Source organism: Trachurus trachurus, assembly GCF_905171665.1.
Source record: "Trachurus trachurus genome assembly, chromosome: 15".
Lineage (NCBI taxonomy): Eukaryota > Metazoa > Chordata > Actinopteri > Carangiformes > Carangidae > Trachurus > Trachurus trachurus.
In genome coordinates this window covers 14,530,438-14,550,277 of record NC_139906.1, presented here as the reverse complement: position 1 = coordinate 14,550,277, position 19,840 = coordinate 14,530,438, and the positions used below count along the sequence as shown (strand labels likewise).

General features: G+C 40.3%; 1 protein-coding gene across 1 annotated transcript in view; it reads left to right on the top strand.

Moving 5' to 3' along the window:
* Positions 1–612: 612 nt before the first annotated feature.
* The window catches only part of LOC310997852 (protocadherin-15-like), a gene marked incomplete at both ends in the record, with an annotated part of 138,561 nt that continues 119,333 nt past the window's right edge, over positions 613–19,840 (top strand). Inside the window, 3 exons of the mRNA XM_083987673.1 lie at positions 613–703; positions 13,241–13,255; positions 14,554–14,619. Coding sequence (XP_083843799.1) covers positions 613–703; positions 13,241–13,255; positions 14,554–14,619 — 172 coding nt within the window. The remainder of the gene's footprint in view (positions 704–13,240; positions 13,256–14,553; positions 14,620–19,840) is intronic.

Genomic DNA, 19,840 nt, shown 5'->3' with positions numbered 1-19,840 from the left:
GGAGCAATGGCTGGGTTCATCTTTGATTTCAGTAGAAGTGGACGTCTTAAGTAGTTTGGTACTCTGTACATTATATCATCTTTTATTCAGAACATATTAAAACAAAAAACGTATTAGTTTACATTCTCAACAAAATGGACTGCACTGTTTTTGTTCTGTTTCCAATGCATGGTCCAGCTTGAGTACTGAATCAGATTACAATGAGAGAGATTTTAAATTTGAACGCAACAATGTACATGAATCTGCATCAGATCATTCTGCTTTGTGCATTGATTTTGGAGTAATCCAGAATTGACTCAATACATTCAGGTTGATTCAGATAATCCAGCGGATTATATCATTTACTGTTAGAAAAATTGAATTTTGAGATTAATGTGTTGTTCAAAAATATTGACTTGCTGATAAAGTGTAGATAGATATACGAGTGTGTCTCTGTATGTGCGTGTGTTTGTGTGTATGTGTCGGTCACAGCTGTGCATGTATAAGGGCTGGAGGGCTCCCTGAAATGAAAAATCACGAGAAGACACAAATGAAAAATCGTCGCTTTCATTTTTTGTTTTGTTTTTTTTTTGTTTTATGTCCAGGTGGGCAGGCAATAAGGCTTGACAGAAGATGCAACGGGGGTGGTGGCTCGTCAGATGGCTGGGGACAGGAATGGCGGTCCTCTCTTTGCTAACCCACAGCTGGGGCCAGGACACAGAAGGTATGAGCAGCCAGCACTGAGGCGATCGCCCTCAGGCCTCCCCTTCTTCAGTTAACAGTAGCTGCATTGCCGAGAGGAAACTTGTAACGTGGACGAGGCAATGTTTGTTTTCTCTGTCAGAAGACCAGCTTAATGGGAAAACCTTTGTTCGACAACAGCCCACTCTTGTTACTAAAAAATGATGTGCCAAGCAGAGGTGTGAATCACTTAAGCTTCTTTTAAAAAAAACTCTCACTAAATAGGCCAAAGGTAAAACTGATTTCAAATTATTAAAAAATTAGTTTCTGGCTCGACAGTCATTCCTTGCTAAGTATGATTATATATTTTGTATTTTTTTCACTAGATAGGTAGAGTTTCCACCTCTTGTGTCTGTAAAATCATAAATACAGTATGAATATTTGCTACAGTCATTTCACATTGTCAGTCTGTTATTGCAAATATGTTCCTAGAGAGGTACAGTTGACTTATAGATTTTGTTTATCTCAGCACATAAAACTTTTATGACAAAAGTTTGAAGTCGTTGAAGCTGAGGAGGACCATAGAGACATACTGTATTGCTCTCAGGTGAATTTCTCCACACCACGCATAATGCTTCAGTGCAAAGACCTTCGCTTTCAATGTATTTTCATTATCCCTCCCTTCTGAAATTTACATAATGTTTTTCAAAAGACATTATTTCAAGAGAGGGCGTAAATCCAGCTTCTTGCCTACACAGTTCACTGATTGTGCTAAGAGGATTCTCCTTGTAGTTTCATGTTTAAGTTCCCATATTACAGAGGGAATCGTAGCATTTAGAGTTTCAACTCGCTGACTTTGTAGCAGATGCGAGTTAAAAAGAGTTAAAAGATTGGCAGGTCTTTAAAGACAGCGCCGAGAGAAAGCCGCACATGCACAGAGATGTGCTTTAATTCCCTTGTGTGGCAATATTGCGCATGATTCAGGTCAATGCTGTATGCTGTAATGCTGTAATTTTCAGAAGCTTATTCGCTTTATCCGAACCCTGTTTCCTTCTCTCTGCTCCTGCTTCCCAGGCTGCCTTGACAAGCTCACTAATGTAAAATCATTTTTAGACAGGAATATAATGTCTACTCACTGTCATTCGGATCAAGATTCTATTTTGAGAGGTTTTCTTTGTGGCTTTGTATGATGTCGTTTTAATACAGAAATGACTTGCTTTATGATGGAGCATTTGAAGGTGAATGAGTGCCTTGTGGTTTCCTCTCTGGATGAATCTCACTGTGAGCCTCTGACCACTTTAATAGGCAAGTTGTGTGTGTGCGTGCGTGTGTGCGCGTGTGAGGAAACCATTGACCCAAAGCATAACAGCTGTGGAACTCAAGAATAGCCCTATGGAATATATGGGTGTTGTGAATTATATCATTTACAAGCTGCAGTGCCTTTAGTAAACAAAGATATTATGGGTCTGTTTATCAAAGCTTTACATGGTGCTAGTGGACATGCAGGACAAGCTGTCATTATTAATTTGGTTCACTGACCTTGAGGTAAAATTAATCTCTGCTTCAACAAACCCATGTTTGCTTGAGCTATTTTGTGCTAATGTTGCTAATGTGTCACTGCTCTCCAGCTCTTCTCTCTAACCTTGTTGCTACAGTGTAGAGACAGTCACAGCAGGTTTAGTTGTGTCCAGGGAATAGTCACATGAAGCATGTAAAATGATTTTAATGTAGAGACTTAATAGCAAAGTTCTATAAATACTAATTACTTGATACATTTTTATAGTGGATTGCTTATTTTATTTATTTATTTATTTTTGCCGAACAGTGAAACAGATAAATTAACAAGTTGCCTTCCCTCTTGCTCTGTGTTCAAACCCACCCATCTCTGTGAAATTGTGTTTATGTACTACTAATTAGCTTTGTCAATTGTGTTTTGAGGGGATTGTAATTGGATTATGTTCCCCGGCAACCTTTTGTTCTAGTGTAGGAACGCTACATTTATATATTGCACACAAGCCGTAGCCAGTAGGATGTCAGTGTGGTTCAAACAGCAACACTGTAACACAGGACTCAACAAATCAACAAAAAAAACAATGGTAATAATTAACATATCATGACACAAGATTAGAGTTAGCGTTGACTTTCCATCCTTTTCAACACAACCGTTTATTCTTAACCATACAGTACAAGCAGATACTACAGAAAGAAAAGAAAATCAATACTTTGTCAGTGAATGTTTTGCAAGATTCAGTACCATGTTGCTTCTTTGCAAAGGCATTATGCATTGGGAAATGTAAATCTGGGCAGCATTATTTCTTAAAAAAGAAGGGGGGGGGGGCAAATCCTTTTCCCACAAATTCACAGTCATACACAACATATTATCAGTGATTTTCAAGTTGCAGTTCACGTCTCCTGCATTGAATATGCTTCTGTGAGTGAGCTCTATACGTACCAGCCACATAAAAAAAACATAAAGTGAAGAAAATACTGTATCACTAAATGGCTTCCTCCACCTGAATTTGGTGCCATTTGGGCACTAGGGATGCACATTTAGATTTTTATTCTGACCAATAACTGATGCTCGTTAACCGATAATAATCTTGTATAAAAGCAGTTTCTAGGAGACAGGGCTAAATCACACTCACTATTCAACTTCAGGCATCTTAACCAGGAGAACCAATAAACGATTGATTCTTGAGCACGTATTGTACTTGATCATCACTGGTGTATTGTGATCCTCACTATTTTTTTTTCCAACCCTATTTGCTTTGAAGTAGCATCAAGCATCAATCCATCAAATGGCTTCTGCGGCGGTGATCACGCACACTGTCCAGGCAAGGCTTTAACCTTGCTTTTTTCTTTAAACCTGACAATTGTCGTGTGACCATCACAAAGGCTTTTTTTCTCCCTGCTGATTACGAATGTGGCTGCAGCCTGCAATTTCACTCGTCATGTGAGACAGAGTATATCAGGTTTGAAGAATGAGGGCTAATGTGGGTGCTGTTGCTGCCTCTCCACCTCGCCACTCAGTGTCACCCAGGGATGATGTCAGCTTGAGTGGGGATTTTCCCCTCCCTCAACACCACATCCCTCATCTTCGCACTCATAAATCTCCCTGCTCCTCTCACCTCAAGGCGCCCTTGGCTTTTGGCTCTGTCAACTTGTTTGTTGTCTGTCTATCAAATAAAAATAGCTACCAGAAACTTTTAGACACGCAGGGAGATGTGGAGGCAGCGGATGTCACATTGTCTTTCAGGTCTTTATTTAATTAGCAAGGAGACATTATGTATCTCAGACTTCTGATTAATATGAATGTGGACACAGTGTGAGAAAATGGAGGTGTCCTTGAGAAATGTTAGAATTTCTTCAATTAATCATTTCTTCAATGATTGCCTAATTTAATAAAAACAATGCAATTATTAAATTGTATTTTTCCTCCTCTCTCTCCCTTATAATTTGTTGCATACTTAAGACAAAAAGTGGATTTATGAATACTACGGTGTCTCTCTTTCAAGTAATGACTGACTACCTCGAGGAAGAACTTAAACAACTATTGAATTAAGAATTTCTTTGTCTGGCTGGACGATAATGGCCAATAATGACTGATTAGTCTCAACTAATTGTGGGTAGCCATTTAGAAAATTCAAGAATTGTTTTCTTCCTGTTCTTCTATTTGTCTCCTTGAGTTCTCCTCCCACGTTTGCTCTGCATTATATCCCTTAATTCATTTGCTTAACACTTTTGCTGGCAACGTTTTTCAAATAATCCTCTCTTGCATGTTCCATCCTTTCATGTTTCTCATGTTCTCTCGCATGGTCCGACTCTGACTCGGCCGAGGATCATTTTAAACTACATGTTCAAGTGTAACACCTGCAGCACAGCTCATACAGTATGTATGCATCGATCCTGTAGTAAGCACAGACTGGAGCGCCTAGCAGTTTAACATATTATAATGAAAGGTCAAACTTCAATCCAAGCCACACATGACAGACGGATGTACAACGTCTATAGCTCCAAATCCCTCCGTCAGTAAATCAGACAAATGTATGTACGCACAAACATGCTCTGTATTTGTGTGTCAATATGGATGTGTGGATAAGTGTGGATTAGTTGATATTCCCATGCACACTTCTGCCATGTGATTTCACTCTCCCTTCTTGTCTCACATTATTCCCGCCTCTCAGTCTGTCTCTCTCTCTTTCCCTCCCTTCCCATCTGCACATCCATTCTGACCCACAATTGTTTGTCTATTTTTGGGATTGTCTGATTAGGGGCCAGATGTGCACACTGTGTCTGGCTACAGCAGAAGCCTGTGGAGTGGGGGAGTAGTGGAGTGACAGCGGGAAGGGCTTTTTAATCTGCTCGCCAGTAGGCTGTAATCAGGCTGTGGGAGCATGAGAGCGGAGGGGGCCACGCTAAGACTGGACCCCGCGCTTCCCTGGTATCTCCACCAACAGGCCCATCCTGGGGGCGCAGCATGTTAGAGTGCTGAACTGTTCACTGGGAGTGTGATTGCAACCTTTTGCCCCCCTTCCTGTGTGGTTAACCTCACAGAGAGACAAGATAGGCAGCGGTTAGAGAGGCAGAGTCCGAAGAAGAGGAGGAGGGAGAGGAGAGCCTCTGCAAGGGATTACACATCAGTAAAGTAATCCCCTTCTCTTTTCCATTATCAGCCACTAATGATTTACAAGATGCTGCAGGAATTCATTTCCACCAATTTCAGTTCTTCATCATTGTTACAATCACTACTGCTGCTTTGTTTAAACCCCACACAATCCACCTTTATTTTTTTCTTCTTTGCCGTTTCTCATTTTCTTTCTGTTTCATAACAACATTATTCTCCCCCACTTGTGACCCTTAAAAATAAATACATACCACAGTTAGAGAAGCCCCGCAGAGAGACCCACTCTCCTGACAATTTTTAAGAGGGAGAGGTTTGGAGAGCGAGAGAGAGCTGGAGTAGAGAAAGACCAAGAAATAGACAGTGATTGCATTCCTGTGCCAAACATAGGCACGCTGCAAGAAGCACACAGCAGTGTCTGTCTCCACATTGATTTAACTGTTTTTTTCTCCCTCTTAAGTAAAGGGATGGCTGAATGTCTATATGTAAGAGGGTGGGGGCTGCAAGATTTTGGTTGTTCATAAAAGAAAAGTGTCTCACAAATTCCCAAGTATTATTTTCTTTTCAGTTACTTTGAATTCTTGAATTGTTTGCTGCTGTGATCCTTATTGGTTTGTAACTGTGTCAGATTAGTTGTCTTGGGGAAGTGCAGTGGCACAAGATCAAAGCTAGCCTGTTACAATCTCTTCACCATAAAGGAAAACAAATTATTGTTACAGTAGATTCAGATACTCGGTTTCTATTAGGATTTGCGTTTTTTTTCTCTTCAAGTGTGTAACATAGTAAAAGATCTCAGAAAGAATTAGTTGAACTGGATTTCTCCTTTACACGTGTTGGACATTTCTTCCTCATTTGATTATACAATCAGAATTCAGTATTGAAATCAGTGTTATATATTTATGTAAATATAATACCCAAGCTGTTACATTGTCCAAAAAATAAAAATAAAAATGCTGCATACGAAAGCTAAACTGGGGAAAACGTCATTGGGTATGCAAGGCAGGATGCACTAAAAATGTTTGCAGTGACTAAAAATATAACTGCAAAAGTAGAGTGCTGAATTTGTTTTCATTTCCTTTACTACATAGCCTGAGACTATTTCCATTAAAAAAAGTCAAATTGAAATCTGGCAAATTGCTTTTATATCTCCTGTGTTGTCACAGCAACAGTCAACATCTAAAGTCCAGTAACACTGTGGTCTTGATGACCTCAAAGTAGCTAAATCTCCCACTCAGAACTGAGCTGCAGATTAGAAGGTCCAAATAAAGTACAAGTCAAAGGCAATTTTGTTGTGGAATTACTGTTAAATTGATGTAAATGTAATGTGTTAATTGTAACTCCAGACTACAGTATGATCACTTACAGTACAAATTAAACATAGCAACGGCTTTGCATACTGTATGTACAGGCAGCCGTTTTCTCTTCTAGGAACAACTTTTACTATTACAAAGTGGCTTTAGTGTAAAAGACAATATTGTGAAAACAATGTCTGTATTACTTAGATGCAATAAGTAGAACAGCCTGAGTATTGTTTGATTATGAATGAACAATGGCTTGTGTAAAGTGCTTTGGGTATCATGAAATGTGCTATATAAATCCAATCCATTATTGTTATTAAGCTACAGTATTGGTTTAAGTATTTTGCCTTAAATGGAAACTCACATCCAATACACATTTATGTATAGAATAACAAACATGACAAAAAATCTCATAACATAAAGTATGCGTCTAAACATCTAAAGGCTGTTAGACAAGACAAAGGAATGACCTGTTGCGTGTACTCTCAACAATGACGGACCTTTACTGTATGATGTAATGCACTGCTCTGACAGCCAAACCCTGTAGACAACTGGCTGCAGCCCCCATTACTACAACACACTGCTCATCTGCTCATCTGTTTCGACCTGCTGTCTGCCCATGAACAGCCATTACCTGGCAGTGTACGCCACTGGACAGCTGCCCTTTGTCTGTCTCAATGTCATTTGCCAGGCCCTACTGGATGTGTCCCAGAATGCCCCTCTGCCCCACTAGACACAGATACAATACAGTACATGCAAAATAAACAATCCAACTGGGAAATTAAAACAGTGTCCCCGCTTGTTCTGCCTCTTCTCATTCCTGTCCTCGGCTGCCTGCCACCCGGGGGATTCATTATAACGCTAACATCCAACCTTTAAGTTATAAAAGTAAGATACTGGTCAAACTGGAGGTCGGCAGAAATCCCAACCACCGGCGCTATGGCTGAAAGAAATCTCCAATGATCTCATCGAGATTTTCCTCTCCCCAAAAGAAGAACTTTCCATAGGCCCTAGCAGACATCGCCTTATCATCACACAGAGTCTGATATTTATATGAAAGGGTAGAGACATTTATGATGGTATATAGACATATACAGTATGAGACGTTTTATCATGAGAGGGGCCTTGTGCTGAGTTGGCAGTTTGCCATGCACGTAAAAGATGAGGAATGGGTTCCTTCTTTCCTTTCTGCTGCCTTTGCCCTTGCTCAAGACTCTTTTCTCTCGCCTCTCTCCCCCCCTCTCTCCTTGGACAGTTTTTAATGAGTCACTGCCCACAACAGGGCAAGAATATTTTGCTGTAAATGTAAAATAGTTTGCATTTCTTAGTTATTGAAGGCGGACGCTTTGTAGGTTCATTGTAAAGGCGTGACAGATTGATAGGGGCAGTGCAGCCTCCTGGACCACACTGCTTGTTAGATTAGTTGTCCTTTTAAAAGTCTTTTTTCCCTTCTAGACCTCCACTCCCAGGTAGCAGGAGTTTGATTTATTGGTTGCTAAAAAGGTGCTTTTGCAGATGAAGGCTCGGGAAAGCACAGGCTATTGAATCGAGTAGCAGGTTAGAAAAAAAAAAGAAGCCTTTTGAAACTAAATGTCAGTGAGCAGAATTCATCTCGCCACTGCCTTGTTGCACCAGTAATGTAGCAGTCACTGAGCTGCCTTGTGAAGACTAGAATTGCTCAGGAAGCTGTCTGCATCTCAGAGCATCTAATTTGAAAGAACTATGTATAGAAATTGAAATCTTTCTTTTTCTATCCTCACCACACCTCAGGTTGAATATCAAATTATTCCTTCCTACCAAAGTGTGTGAGAGTATGAGTACTTTTCAACAGTTTGGTTCACTGGGTAATTTTCACTATTTGTTTAAAAAGTAAAGTTTTGTTATAATTTGTCCTTAAAGACCCACTCCCGTGAAAATCGTGTTTTTTGAGCTTTTCACATGTTCCTGTGGCATTTTTCTTGTGTTAGAGCACATATCAGCAGAAAAGGAAGTGCAAAATTGCATTTCTGAGTTTTTCTGCCTTCAAATTGCTGTGAACCAATGGCAGACGCAAACTGGCAGTTTCAGGGAGACTGGAGCTGACGTGTCACAGCTCCAGGGGAGGGCACTAGTGCTACAAGCTCCCGGCCCGCGCTGCATCTGGCTCAGAGGTGAAAGGCTTCACAGCTTGGTGTAGCTATCAAGGTATAACAGGTATAGCTCACCTGGTAGAGCAGCTTGCACCGTGAGCAAGGACTATGTTCCAGTCTGGGATCGAATCCCAGTGTGGAGTTTTACGCTACACGCTCTGAATCTGTAATACAATGTCCAGCTGTCAGCAAGCGGGGGGTGGGGTGCGAGGAGGTGGCTGGGCGGGTGCAAAGCAGCGCAGTCTCCGCCCACCCTCCAGAGGTGCATTGCTAATGTGCATGGCTAATTAGCTGGTTTTAAAATGACCAAAAAGGGTCGCGGGAGTGGGACTTTAAAGGGACAACGAGGAGTTTTGGAAAAGCGAAGCGTTTTCACACTACATTTATGAGCCTCCGCGCGCACCGTACATTTCTTTGACCGGCGCAAGACAGACTCATGTTTTCATTCATCAATAATTAAAGTCAGAGGTTCAAAGAGGTTCACATACCGTCGTAGTTCCGACCATAAATGGCGATTCAGCTGCGTTATTCTCATAACTCGCCACGAAGGAAACGCTGGTCGGCCTGACCAGCATTTCCGCCACCACTAATAATAACAAAATAATGATAGAGACAGAACGATATATTTATCGAAAATGGGCCCATTAACAAGTGTGGGTAGCGGAGATTCATCCACATTAACGTGAGACTTTTTTATAACCGAATAGAAACTCCTCGTTGTCCCTTTAAGTTTTCTGATCAATTCAACTCAGTTTCCAGCTATTTTGTCAAATGTTATGGCTTTTGCAGGGCATAGTGTTGTTTTGTTCAGTCACAAGCATTTTACAAATTCATTGGAGCTTGCTTGCATTCTTTCTTTTCTCCCTATCTGTGTGAGAGTCAGTTATCATCATCTCAAAATTAAAGTTTTTTTTTTTCTCCAAGTCAACCTAGTGTGGCTGATTTGTGAGAAAATCTCTTTAGGTGAGAACAACTACTGACTCCACCAACACCCACAACTAAGACATTTACTGGACAGAAGCTTGTTGAGCATCTACCGATAACTCACAAAGACCAACTATAGTCTGTATGACAGCTAGTGAAATATACTACTCAAGTATATAATTTGATAGTGTGATTTCTTGTTAAGTTTGAGCACATGATCTTGTCCCATTTGAAACAAAGAAGGCTATATGCCAACCAACCAAATTGTTATATGAACACTGTAAAGTGAGCAATCCTATTTAGATTGGACTTAATTATTTAGGCTTTTCTCTCCTCATCCATTTGGCTTGCAGTTCTGCTGAACCTCTGATATAATTGCATATTGTAGGTGCTTAGATATTCCAGTATTCATACATTTGCTAGTACTTCGCAAGAATGAGACAGTTTGCTTCTCATAGTTGTGCTATGTTATGAGCTCCCATCTCCTGTAAGGCAGCCAGTTATAACATATACAAACACATAGGTGACATAAATGTAATTGTTCAAGGTGATTTGCACCTTTAATTTGTCTTAGTGACCATTTTTCATCTGTTTGGTCGTGCTGAATACTTCTCAATGAGAGGCTTTTGACCATTTTTGTAATTTGTATGACGACTGCACATCACTGAAACACTGATGGACCAACCTCACACCCCTACACTTAAAGAATGTGGAACATTTCTTTCATCTACCACAGGTTATGAGCTTTCTTTTCCAATTGTATTGATTTACTGTATCTCAAGACCAAGGCTAACAGGTTTTTCTAATAAATAAATAAATAAATAAAAAAATCCATGCAACCAGAAGTTTACATAAGAAATAAAGTTGATAAGTGGCAGACACTTTCTATTCTTGAATCGGGTTACTGTTAAAAACATGCACGCACACACACACAAATGCAAGCCTGGTGAACAGTCTTGTTGAAAACCTACAGACCTCAGTAACTGAGCACCCCATGCTGCTGTGCACCCCTCTCCCTGAGCTGTGTGATCAACTGTGCCTTTTATCCAGCTCTCACTATTCTCCTCTGTGCTGTTTTTGACTGGTTACCATTTGATACAACTGCATCTATTTCCTTCTTGACTCTCCTCTGCACAGTGTGAAACACAAACTTTTCTGTGCAACAAATTATCTCTGGTTGCTACAAGTAAACCTGCTGTATAGACCCGAAATCAAGCATGTCGTTTTCTAGGATTGATGATGGGCTGTCAGTTTGGTGGATTAATATTAGATGTTTTCCTTTCATATAGGTTTACTATTATCAGAAGGGTTGTGCATGTTTTATTTAGTATTATTTACTTGAGTGCTGCAGTAGGGTTGTATGGGTCGGGTTTGGCACAGTCTTGTACCCTGGGAACACTGGGAAGTGAATTGGCAGGAAAACATTTTTCATTCTCTCATGTTACTCTCTTAGGCTTTTTGAAATGAGGGAACACTTGATGTAGGGCGTCATTAGAAAATATCCCCCTCTGCTTAAAGGTGTAAATAGGGCAAGAGGTGTAGATTGTTTCTAAACAACTGAACCGTCCTTTGTTGCTTCGGGTTGTGCGTGTGTTCCTTTGTATTCACATGCATGTGTGCGTGTGCCTTACAGTACTTCCTCACTACAATTTAAGTTTGTACTCTGATCGCAATGTAAGACTGTTAGCACTGCAAATGGGGGGCTCTGTTCTTTATCTCTGCTTGGATCTGCCTTTTGTCTTCAAAGCAGATTCTTTGCATTTGACTTAGATGTACACAGACACACACACAGTATTTGTGGCTGAATACACATGCAAAACTAACAAAACAGACAATCTGTGATAGCTTAAAAAAGACTTATCAAAATGAGCACAGGGAACTTTTATTTCACACTCTCACACATGTGCACACTTGTTTTGCCTCATGCAGAGTATATATTCTCTCAGAGAAGATTTACATTTTGATGCTGCTTGTTGTTTATGTCTCCCGATAGTGAGGTGTGACCCACTTGCTTTGTTCATTGTGTCAGTATAAAAAAAAACAATCCTGCTATTTCTTCAGCAGGTAGTTACAGGTTTCTAATTGCTATAAAGTTGTGTGACTCTGAAAATGAACAGTGAGCACACCTCAGGAATTAGCATGTGTTGATAATTGCTCCTCAATGATTTAATATCAGAAAACTTTATAATGTTCAAAGATGTAGCCCTGTACTGAGAGAGGATTTTCTCACACAGAGCAAGATAAGATTCTTGCATGGATGGAAGTCTCAGCTTTAGATAAGGTCCACACAAAAAAATTCCAGTTCATGGCTAAATTTAAAGGGGCACTATGTAGCTTATTTGGCTTTTTAATAGCAAAAATCAAATATTGCTTTCATAAATAAGTATTTACCGAAGTCTACCGAAGCCACATACAGTACAAATGAAAGCTGTCTCGTAGCTTAGAATGAGTTGTTTACAAGGTGGCGGTGCACCCCACCACCATGGCGCATACTGTAAGTCCTCCTGTGTAACTGTGTGCTGTGAAATATGAGTGTCAGTATCAGTAATTGGTCAAAGATATTGTTAGCAGTTAGCGGTTAGTTTACGAATGTGTTTGTCCTCGGCGGCCACCGTCACTTTGCCGATGGGAGGGGTGCAATCTAGAATCTGAACGCTGGATGTTACGGTTTAGCCCCAACACACCAAGGCTTTAAAGCAACAAAAATTCAGTTAATCGTTTTCATGAAATATTACATATTGTTGCCTCAGGTTTTCTTTGCCATTTAACTGCAAATTATTGGAAGTGTTTGCACTTTGGAAACAGCAATAATTAAAAATGCAGCAACATTACATCCTAAGGTTTTGTTTTTTTTAATCTCCAGCTTTTAAACAACCACATCAGTGAAGGCTTGTGGGTATGCATATTTAATAAGAAAACTATCTACTGTTTTGCACCTGGCAACAGGTGCATAGATGCACAACTTGAGTCAGGGAACAGAAGGCAGGTGTGAAACCCTAGAGCGGTGACTGTCACATGTGGTGTCACTGACCATGTGTCTTTTTTTCTGTCCCTCTCTGATTACATGTAATGTCAGAAGACACCATCTGACAGCAGGCTGCTGAAGGTTCAATATCTTACATGATGTGGGCAGATCAAAAAAGAAAAAAAGCTAGGAAAACACACTTTAAAGAGTTGAATATGGTTTCCTGTGCTCCTTCGTGCTGTTGTTTCCCCCCTTTTTGCAGAACACAAGCTACCACTTAATTTACCAAGATAGAATGTTTTAGTTTTTAAATTGATTCATTTTCGTAATGCGCCTCTCTACCTCTCTTGTGGAATAATGTCAGCCGGCAGCAGCTGGCAGAAAGAAGCGATCTGCTGGCCATGTTTGTAAAACCTGTGTGTGGTTCACTAACATCCATTTCTCTAGTGAAGGCTTCTACAGTGTATCTGCCTCTCTTCTCTGCTATTTTCAAATATCTGTTTTTAAATATATTATATATAATGATCCTTTTCTCTTTTGCTAACATCAGACCTGTTCTTCAACCAACTGTTTCATGCCTTTCTTCTTTTCTATGCTTCTGCTCTGCTTCCCTCTGGCTCCACTAACCCCCTGAACCCTTCAGACTGGCAGTATGAGGGTAAGGGCAAATATCCGTTTGTCAGTATTTCATTTTCCTCCTATAATGTCTCTCACCATTTCTACCTACCTTTACCCCCTCTCTCTTTTCACTGTTAAAAGACATTTAATCTTGAACTTTCTTCACATCAGTTGCAGAGCGTGTTGCCTTGCAGCCTCTATTCCTCAACACTAGACATCTCCCTTCCTCCTGTCTCCTCCTTTCCACCCCTCCTGCTGCCCCATCTGGTGCTGTCTGTCAAGCTGCCATTACCTCAGTCCCGTGTACTTGTACCTTCTGTAACCTCCACCTGCAGAGCCACTCTTCGTCAGTGCTTGGCTTATGGCGTTGCCTCATACTTTGACCATCCCGTTTGTCTGATGTCAGTGTGTTGGAGTCCATTCCTGTTGATGTTTGTGTAGTAGCAGTCATTGATGTCACCACTATAAACATATGTGTCAATGTGACAGCTTATGGCATGACAGCAAAACACAGAAGCAACATTTTGAGCTTTATCTGCGCAGACCAATGAAACATTTACAGTGTCAGGGATTGTATGTCAGTTATTTTTGCAGTGTCGTTCCAGCGTTGCTGTTGGCTAGAGTCAGCCAACACTAGTGTACAGTATATGAGTCCTTCATTCAATTACACAATTGCATAGGTAAAGTAACTCAAGAAGTATAAGCAGCCAAATGTACTTGAAGTTTGAAAAGAAAACTTGATCATTCTGCTGTGAATGAGCTTTTTTGACCGATTCACTGTGTTATATTACTTAATCCATCTTTGCTCTTTGTTTTGTGAAATATTGGATAATTAAAATTTTTGGGGGCCTCAACAGTCATTTGTCTCATACTGTAGACATCTGAGACGTGATGAGAGACCTCAAGTAGATACTGCTTTGTTTGTAGTCACAAGCCAAAAATTTTGGGAGCCAGTGATTTAATCTTAAACTGAAACTTTAAATTATTTGTTGCGTTATAGAATATAGATATAATAATAATAATAATGTAGCATGAAGTAGCATAAAATAAAATGTGTCAAAAATAGTAGAGAACAAAATAGAAGTAGGCTATCTTACTGTTTTTTAAATAACTTTAAGTCACTTTAGCACACTACTTGAGTAAATGCTCTCTAAATATAGATATATCAACAGCTTCACTTCTAAATCTCTTTGAAATTCTTGTGTTTTATTTGACCTAATATGCAGTCATTTTCTTAAGCTGCCATGATGACAATAATATTGGGATTGCAAAATAGATGATTAAACTCATCAAAAAGCTTATTTTTGGTTAATTGTCTTTTTCTCTTTGCCTATGCAGAGTGTAAGCTGTCCCGGCCAGGCCCCCCTGCAACCATAGTGACCATTGACGAGGAAAGCCCAAACGGTAAGATCGATCAATCAATCAAAAACTTTATTTATCACCAAGGGGCAATTAAAAGCAACAGGTAGAGCAGCAAGCTTGCCCATGACTCTCCCTATTTATCTGTACCTCCTCAGTATTCCAGTATGGCTCTGCACTCAAGTGGCGTAGATTAGACAGTTGGGATTGTGTCTGTGCTACAATGAGTGTTGCTTTGGTAATTCAATACATATTAATACTTCCCCCTACTGGGAGTGTTCATTGTCGTGGTGGAGAGTACGGTTGCTCCGCTGATGGCACTTGGGGCAGGTTGGTAATAGGAGATGTTTTGTCAGATGTATTGGATTGTGTATTGTATTGTGTTTTAAATTATAGATAAATAAATTGTAGTTGTTCTCGGTGTGTGTGTGTGTGTATTTGTACCGCTTTCCCAGGATAAAGCAGAGGTGTGTGTGTGTCTGAGTGAGTGAATACAGATGGTGTTTGGCATACAGATGTGACATGGGGCTCCATTAATGAGTAGTCTCCTCCCTGCGCAGGTTGTCTTTACTGTGGTATTCCTGTGCTACAGCAGTACAGAAGTCACGGTTGCATAGAGCAGACACGCAGCACTTGAGTGGGTCAGGTGAAACTATTTTGCTCCTCCTTTTTCTTTCTTTCCTTATCCTCCTCTGCCTTCTCAATCGCCTGCACCCACTTCTCAGCCCTCTGTAGTTTCCCTCCCTTACCGTGAGTCTGTGCTGTGACGTTCCACCATCTGCCATCTGCATTTTGTTGACGTGTGTATGTGCGAATGTCTGCGTGTATGTGATGGGGAGCGCCGAGTGCTGCTTAGGAAGGAGCTATATGTACATTGAGGGAATGAGAAATACAGTTCCCTAAGTGGAACAGGTGTCTGTTTGTCTCGCTCGGTTCTCCCTGCAGATATTAGTACTGCAGGTTAACAGAGTTTAATGAGCAGCTCTCACTGCAGATAGGATCCAGAACTTGTTTATACAGTCTGAATACTATGTCACAGATGCTCAACTTCACAGCTACAAATGCTTTGGGCACTGCTTTGTGGTTGTGTGTGATGGCGAGGGAAATTGTCTGTGTGAATATATGCATACACCTCATGTGCATATTTGAATCCCAAGAGTCTGATTGGCTGGCTCTGTGTCAGATGAGGCCGCCATTCGTCAGTGCAATAGCTCCCAATTCAGGCTGTCATACTGTCTCACCTACTCCTTCCTCTGTGTGTGTGCAGCTGTGATTTGGGGCTTTGATCGATTGCCGCGGGAATGTGCGAGATGGAGGTAACCAAGCCTGCATCCCAAAGCTTCCCTCGCCCCACATGCATCGATGCTGTGTGTGTGTGTGTGTGAGGGATTTGCACTAATCTTCCTCATAAAGGACTCATTTACCTGGGATATGGGCCTCTTCTGGTTCCACCATCCTTTTATTTATCTCCCCTCGATGAAACAGCCTACAGCCCGTCCTCCCCGTAATGGAATGTAAAACAGGCAACCCGCTGTTATTGACCGAAGCAATTATCGTTCTAAACGTGTTTCAACGCCTTTCTTCTGTCACAATGAAACCATACAAATGACACCTAATGAGATTCCATCTTTTCCGAGCATTTGCCTTTAAATTCATTCATGACAGTGAATGGCAAGGCAAACAACATAATCACCCGTCTGTCTGACTTTATTTGCTTGAGGTCAGATAAAATGGACAAACAAATAAACATATAATCCTGTTTCCCTTTGCTCCTGAGATGAACACATTTCACATGAGTCAGGGACCTTGTTGAAACATTTGCTACTGTCAAGGCACTGTGTTTTTTCCCCACAGCTGTTCATTTATTGATTGTCTGGGGTGGACTTATATTTGACTCGGTTAAGACAATAAAGCTTGGCACAGATGATGTGAAATAAGCTCATTTTCTTGGTTCTGTCTTCTTCTTTTCAGCTGGCTGTGTTTTATTCTTGGAGGTTTTAACGTTAGAAAAAGAGATACTCACGGGGGGATAGCAACCCAGTTGCTCAAATGAAGCGTAACATGTTTAATTTATCCAAGCTGCTGCTTCTGCAGACCCACTGACAGGTGCCAGACACAACACATAAATTCTCACTCACATCTCTGTTGGGAGGACAAAGCATGTTTTCCATAGGCTCCTCTGGTTTTTTAAACCCAAAAGCAGTTAATCAGATTGAAGAAATTTCTATCTCATTGCATAGAGGCAGCTGGATATGTTGAGAGTGGAGAATGGAGAGAAGGTGTATTTTCTCATTGACAGAAAGCTTCCAACAGCAGTGGGAAATCAGTGTGTCCATAAATGAGGATGCAGTCTCATAGCTTTTATCTTGTCTGTGCAAATTCATGATTTGTATCAACTGTTGCCTGAAGCGTGTGAGGATCCTCTCAACCCTCTGCATATTGAGCAACAGCTTATAGGAAATCAGAAACGAGTGTTGCTGAAGGGCTTTATTAAACAAGTCAATTCAGCATTCTTTTATGTGCTGTATCTGCCAAGGTGGATTCACTCTAAACTCAGATAAATCATGATGTCTTTGAGGAAGGCCAAAGAAAGAAATCCTTCCACTAGATGATGATGCAAGGAATGTATGTCTGACCTCACTCATCCTGTGGACACAATGGATGTTCAAAACAAGTGCTTGATGGTGTGATTGAACCTATTCTCCAGCAGCAGGAGAAAGCAGGGTATGGGCAGGTCTAGCTTCATATCTCTCACCAGAAGTTAATTGTAGCCAGGATCCAGTGTTTCCCTTCAGATGAGCCTGAATATATTTTCTAATTTATTTGGGATTTGAAATTGATTTATAAAATTGTTAAATGTTGATTTTGCGAGGGATGTATGTCCCCAGTGCAGACATTGGCCTGGACAGTCTTCCAGTTTCAAAATTATAGCTGCTGTGATGTACCTAGACTTAAAGTAATTTTTATGACATGCTCTTTGATTGAATCATTACAAGCCTCTCATTAAGGCTACAGTCAGTCTTAAAGTGTTGCAAAAGAAAAGTTGATGGTAAAAACTTCATGCTGTCAGAGCAAGCTGTTAATATTATGAACTATTATATAGCACAGTGCAAAATGAGGACCAGTATGCAGGCTTGCATAACTCTCTACATTAAATGTATTTACTATTTGATAGGAATTTAAATCCTTTTTCATTGCAGTTTGCATGGTGTTCATATTTTTTACTGTTATATCTACAGACATTTAATAAAGGGGGGGAAAAGCCCTCTTTATTTGAATTAGATGATGAAAATGAGACTGAGAGCCACTTTATCAAGGCAGACCCATGCAAAGCACTCTGTACTCAGTCCAATCATTCATATGATGGGAAGTACCCTCTTTTGGAATAAAATCTGTCTCTGCCTCTACCTCTTCACGCTCGACTCTGAACTGCACCAGACTCAACCACACAAAACGGATCAGACAGAAAGTGAAGTGACAACTTCTCCACAGTCTCTGTGAAGACGAACAAAGTGAGCCACTTAAAACTTCTGCAGTGTTTCAGCTGTTTTCTCTGGTCTGTTGTCAACTCCTTGCTTTCACCGTCTTGTTAGTATCCGAAGGATTCGAAATGCCTCTGAGCCCATCAATTCCTTTTATGGGTGGTGGCAGCATGTTTTTCTGATAGTAGCATGTTGAGAAACAGTGACGTAAAAATCATGCATCTATGCTGCACAAACCTGCAATAAGGAGTCATAGTGAAAAGACAATGATTTAGTTGCATTATATGAAAAAGTCATTTAAATTAATGGTCATGAAAATACCAGTAATAGGCAGATTTTTGTTTTTCATTGCAATACAGGCTTCAATTACAAAAATGTATTTGCATTAATTAACACTCTACATTATAATAACATTAGCATCCAGGCTGAACAGTTTTTTCTTTGTCTAACATAAACCAGCATCTCTAGATTAACAGTTATAGTACAGTCTCTCTCTAGTTATAGTACAAAAGAGTGATGTAAATCAAAGTAAATCTTACAATTGAACGCCTCATTCCACACCAATTTAATTGACACAATTTTGGACAGACCTGTCTGAGCATGCACATGTTGTAGAACTGAGTGGAGACCAGATGCTTCGCGATGCACAGCAAGCTAGCTAACCTGCACTGTTACCCCCATGTGAGCTGTTACGGGGACTTGTGGACTTGTGCAAATTGCAGCTATAGATTTTTACCTAGTTTAGATTCTCCCTTTCTAAACTGCACAAGTCTTAACATGCACATTGTTGAAACACTACAAATAAATTCTAAACCTGAAGAAAATGCTGTCAATAAAAGTGGCAGCTAGATGAGGAGCTTTGTACACCTGAATCACATGCATGTTTTTCCCCACAAAGGCCTACAGTATATTTTCTGCACAGAAAAGTCAGCAGGAACCATTAAAACGGAATTGATCAAGACTACAGCCCATAAGCAGAATCAATAATAGCGTTGTCATCAATAAAATCTTAACAATTCTCATCTCTTTACCTCAGTGTGTCTTATATTTAGACCAAAGACATCTGTTCACTCAAATGATGGTAAATAGAGAAAATACAGAGTGCCAGCACTAAATACCATGAAGTCTGTTTAAAGGTCTTTTCTCTTGAGGAAAATATAAGGTCCTATGTCTTCTGGTTTGCTTCCAGCATTCAGAGGGCTTGGAGGCAGCCCTAGAAAGTGTTAAATGTGTTAGCAGGTTTAAACAATTAATGAGATGAGCCAGCCTACGTGAGTGTTTTTCTCAGCCACCATGGACTCATTAGCTTCTCTTCTGAAAGTTAATTCAATCCCTCACACGGTTTCTTTCTATTGAGCTTGTCATTAGTCTGACCATATACTTTCTGTGGTTTTATTCCTTCACCTTAACATGTAGTTAGTCCATTAAAAGGCTTTCCCTTTCTTAATGTGTGCCTCTTTCATTAATTTTGCCATATTTCCAGATGCATCATCTTCATTTTTGTGCACCTGTAAATACCCCTATCCCTTATAATACGTAATGGATAGATGGATTTAATACTTGAAGAGACTGTCTCTGACTTCACTTAATTTTAAATGTAGAAATTCAACTTGCACACCTTCCAAGCATATGGCCTACTATGATGAATCTTCAAACGCCCGTAATCCTGAACTCCACTGTTTTCAAACAATAGTAGTTGTCAGCAGGGAAGTAAATTGATGTATGGTGCTTTCAGTGTGGCCCTGTACAAATAGCAAGGGCATAATTTGTAACTCTTTTACAGA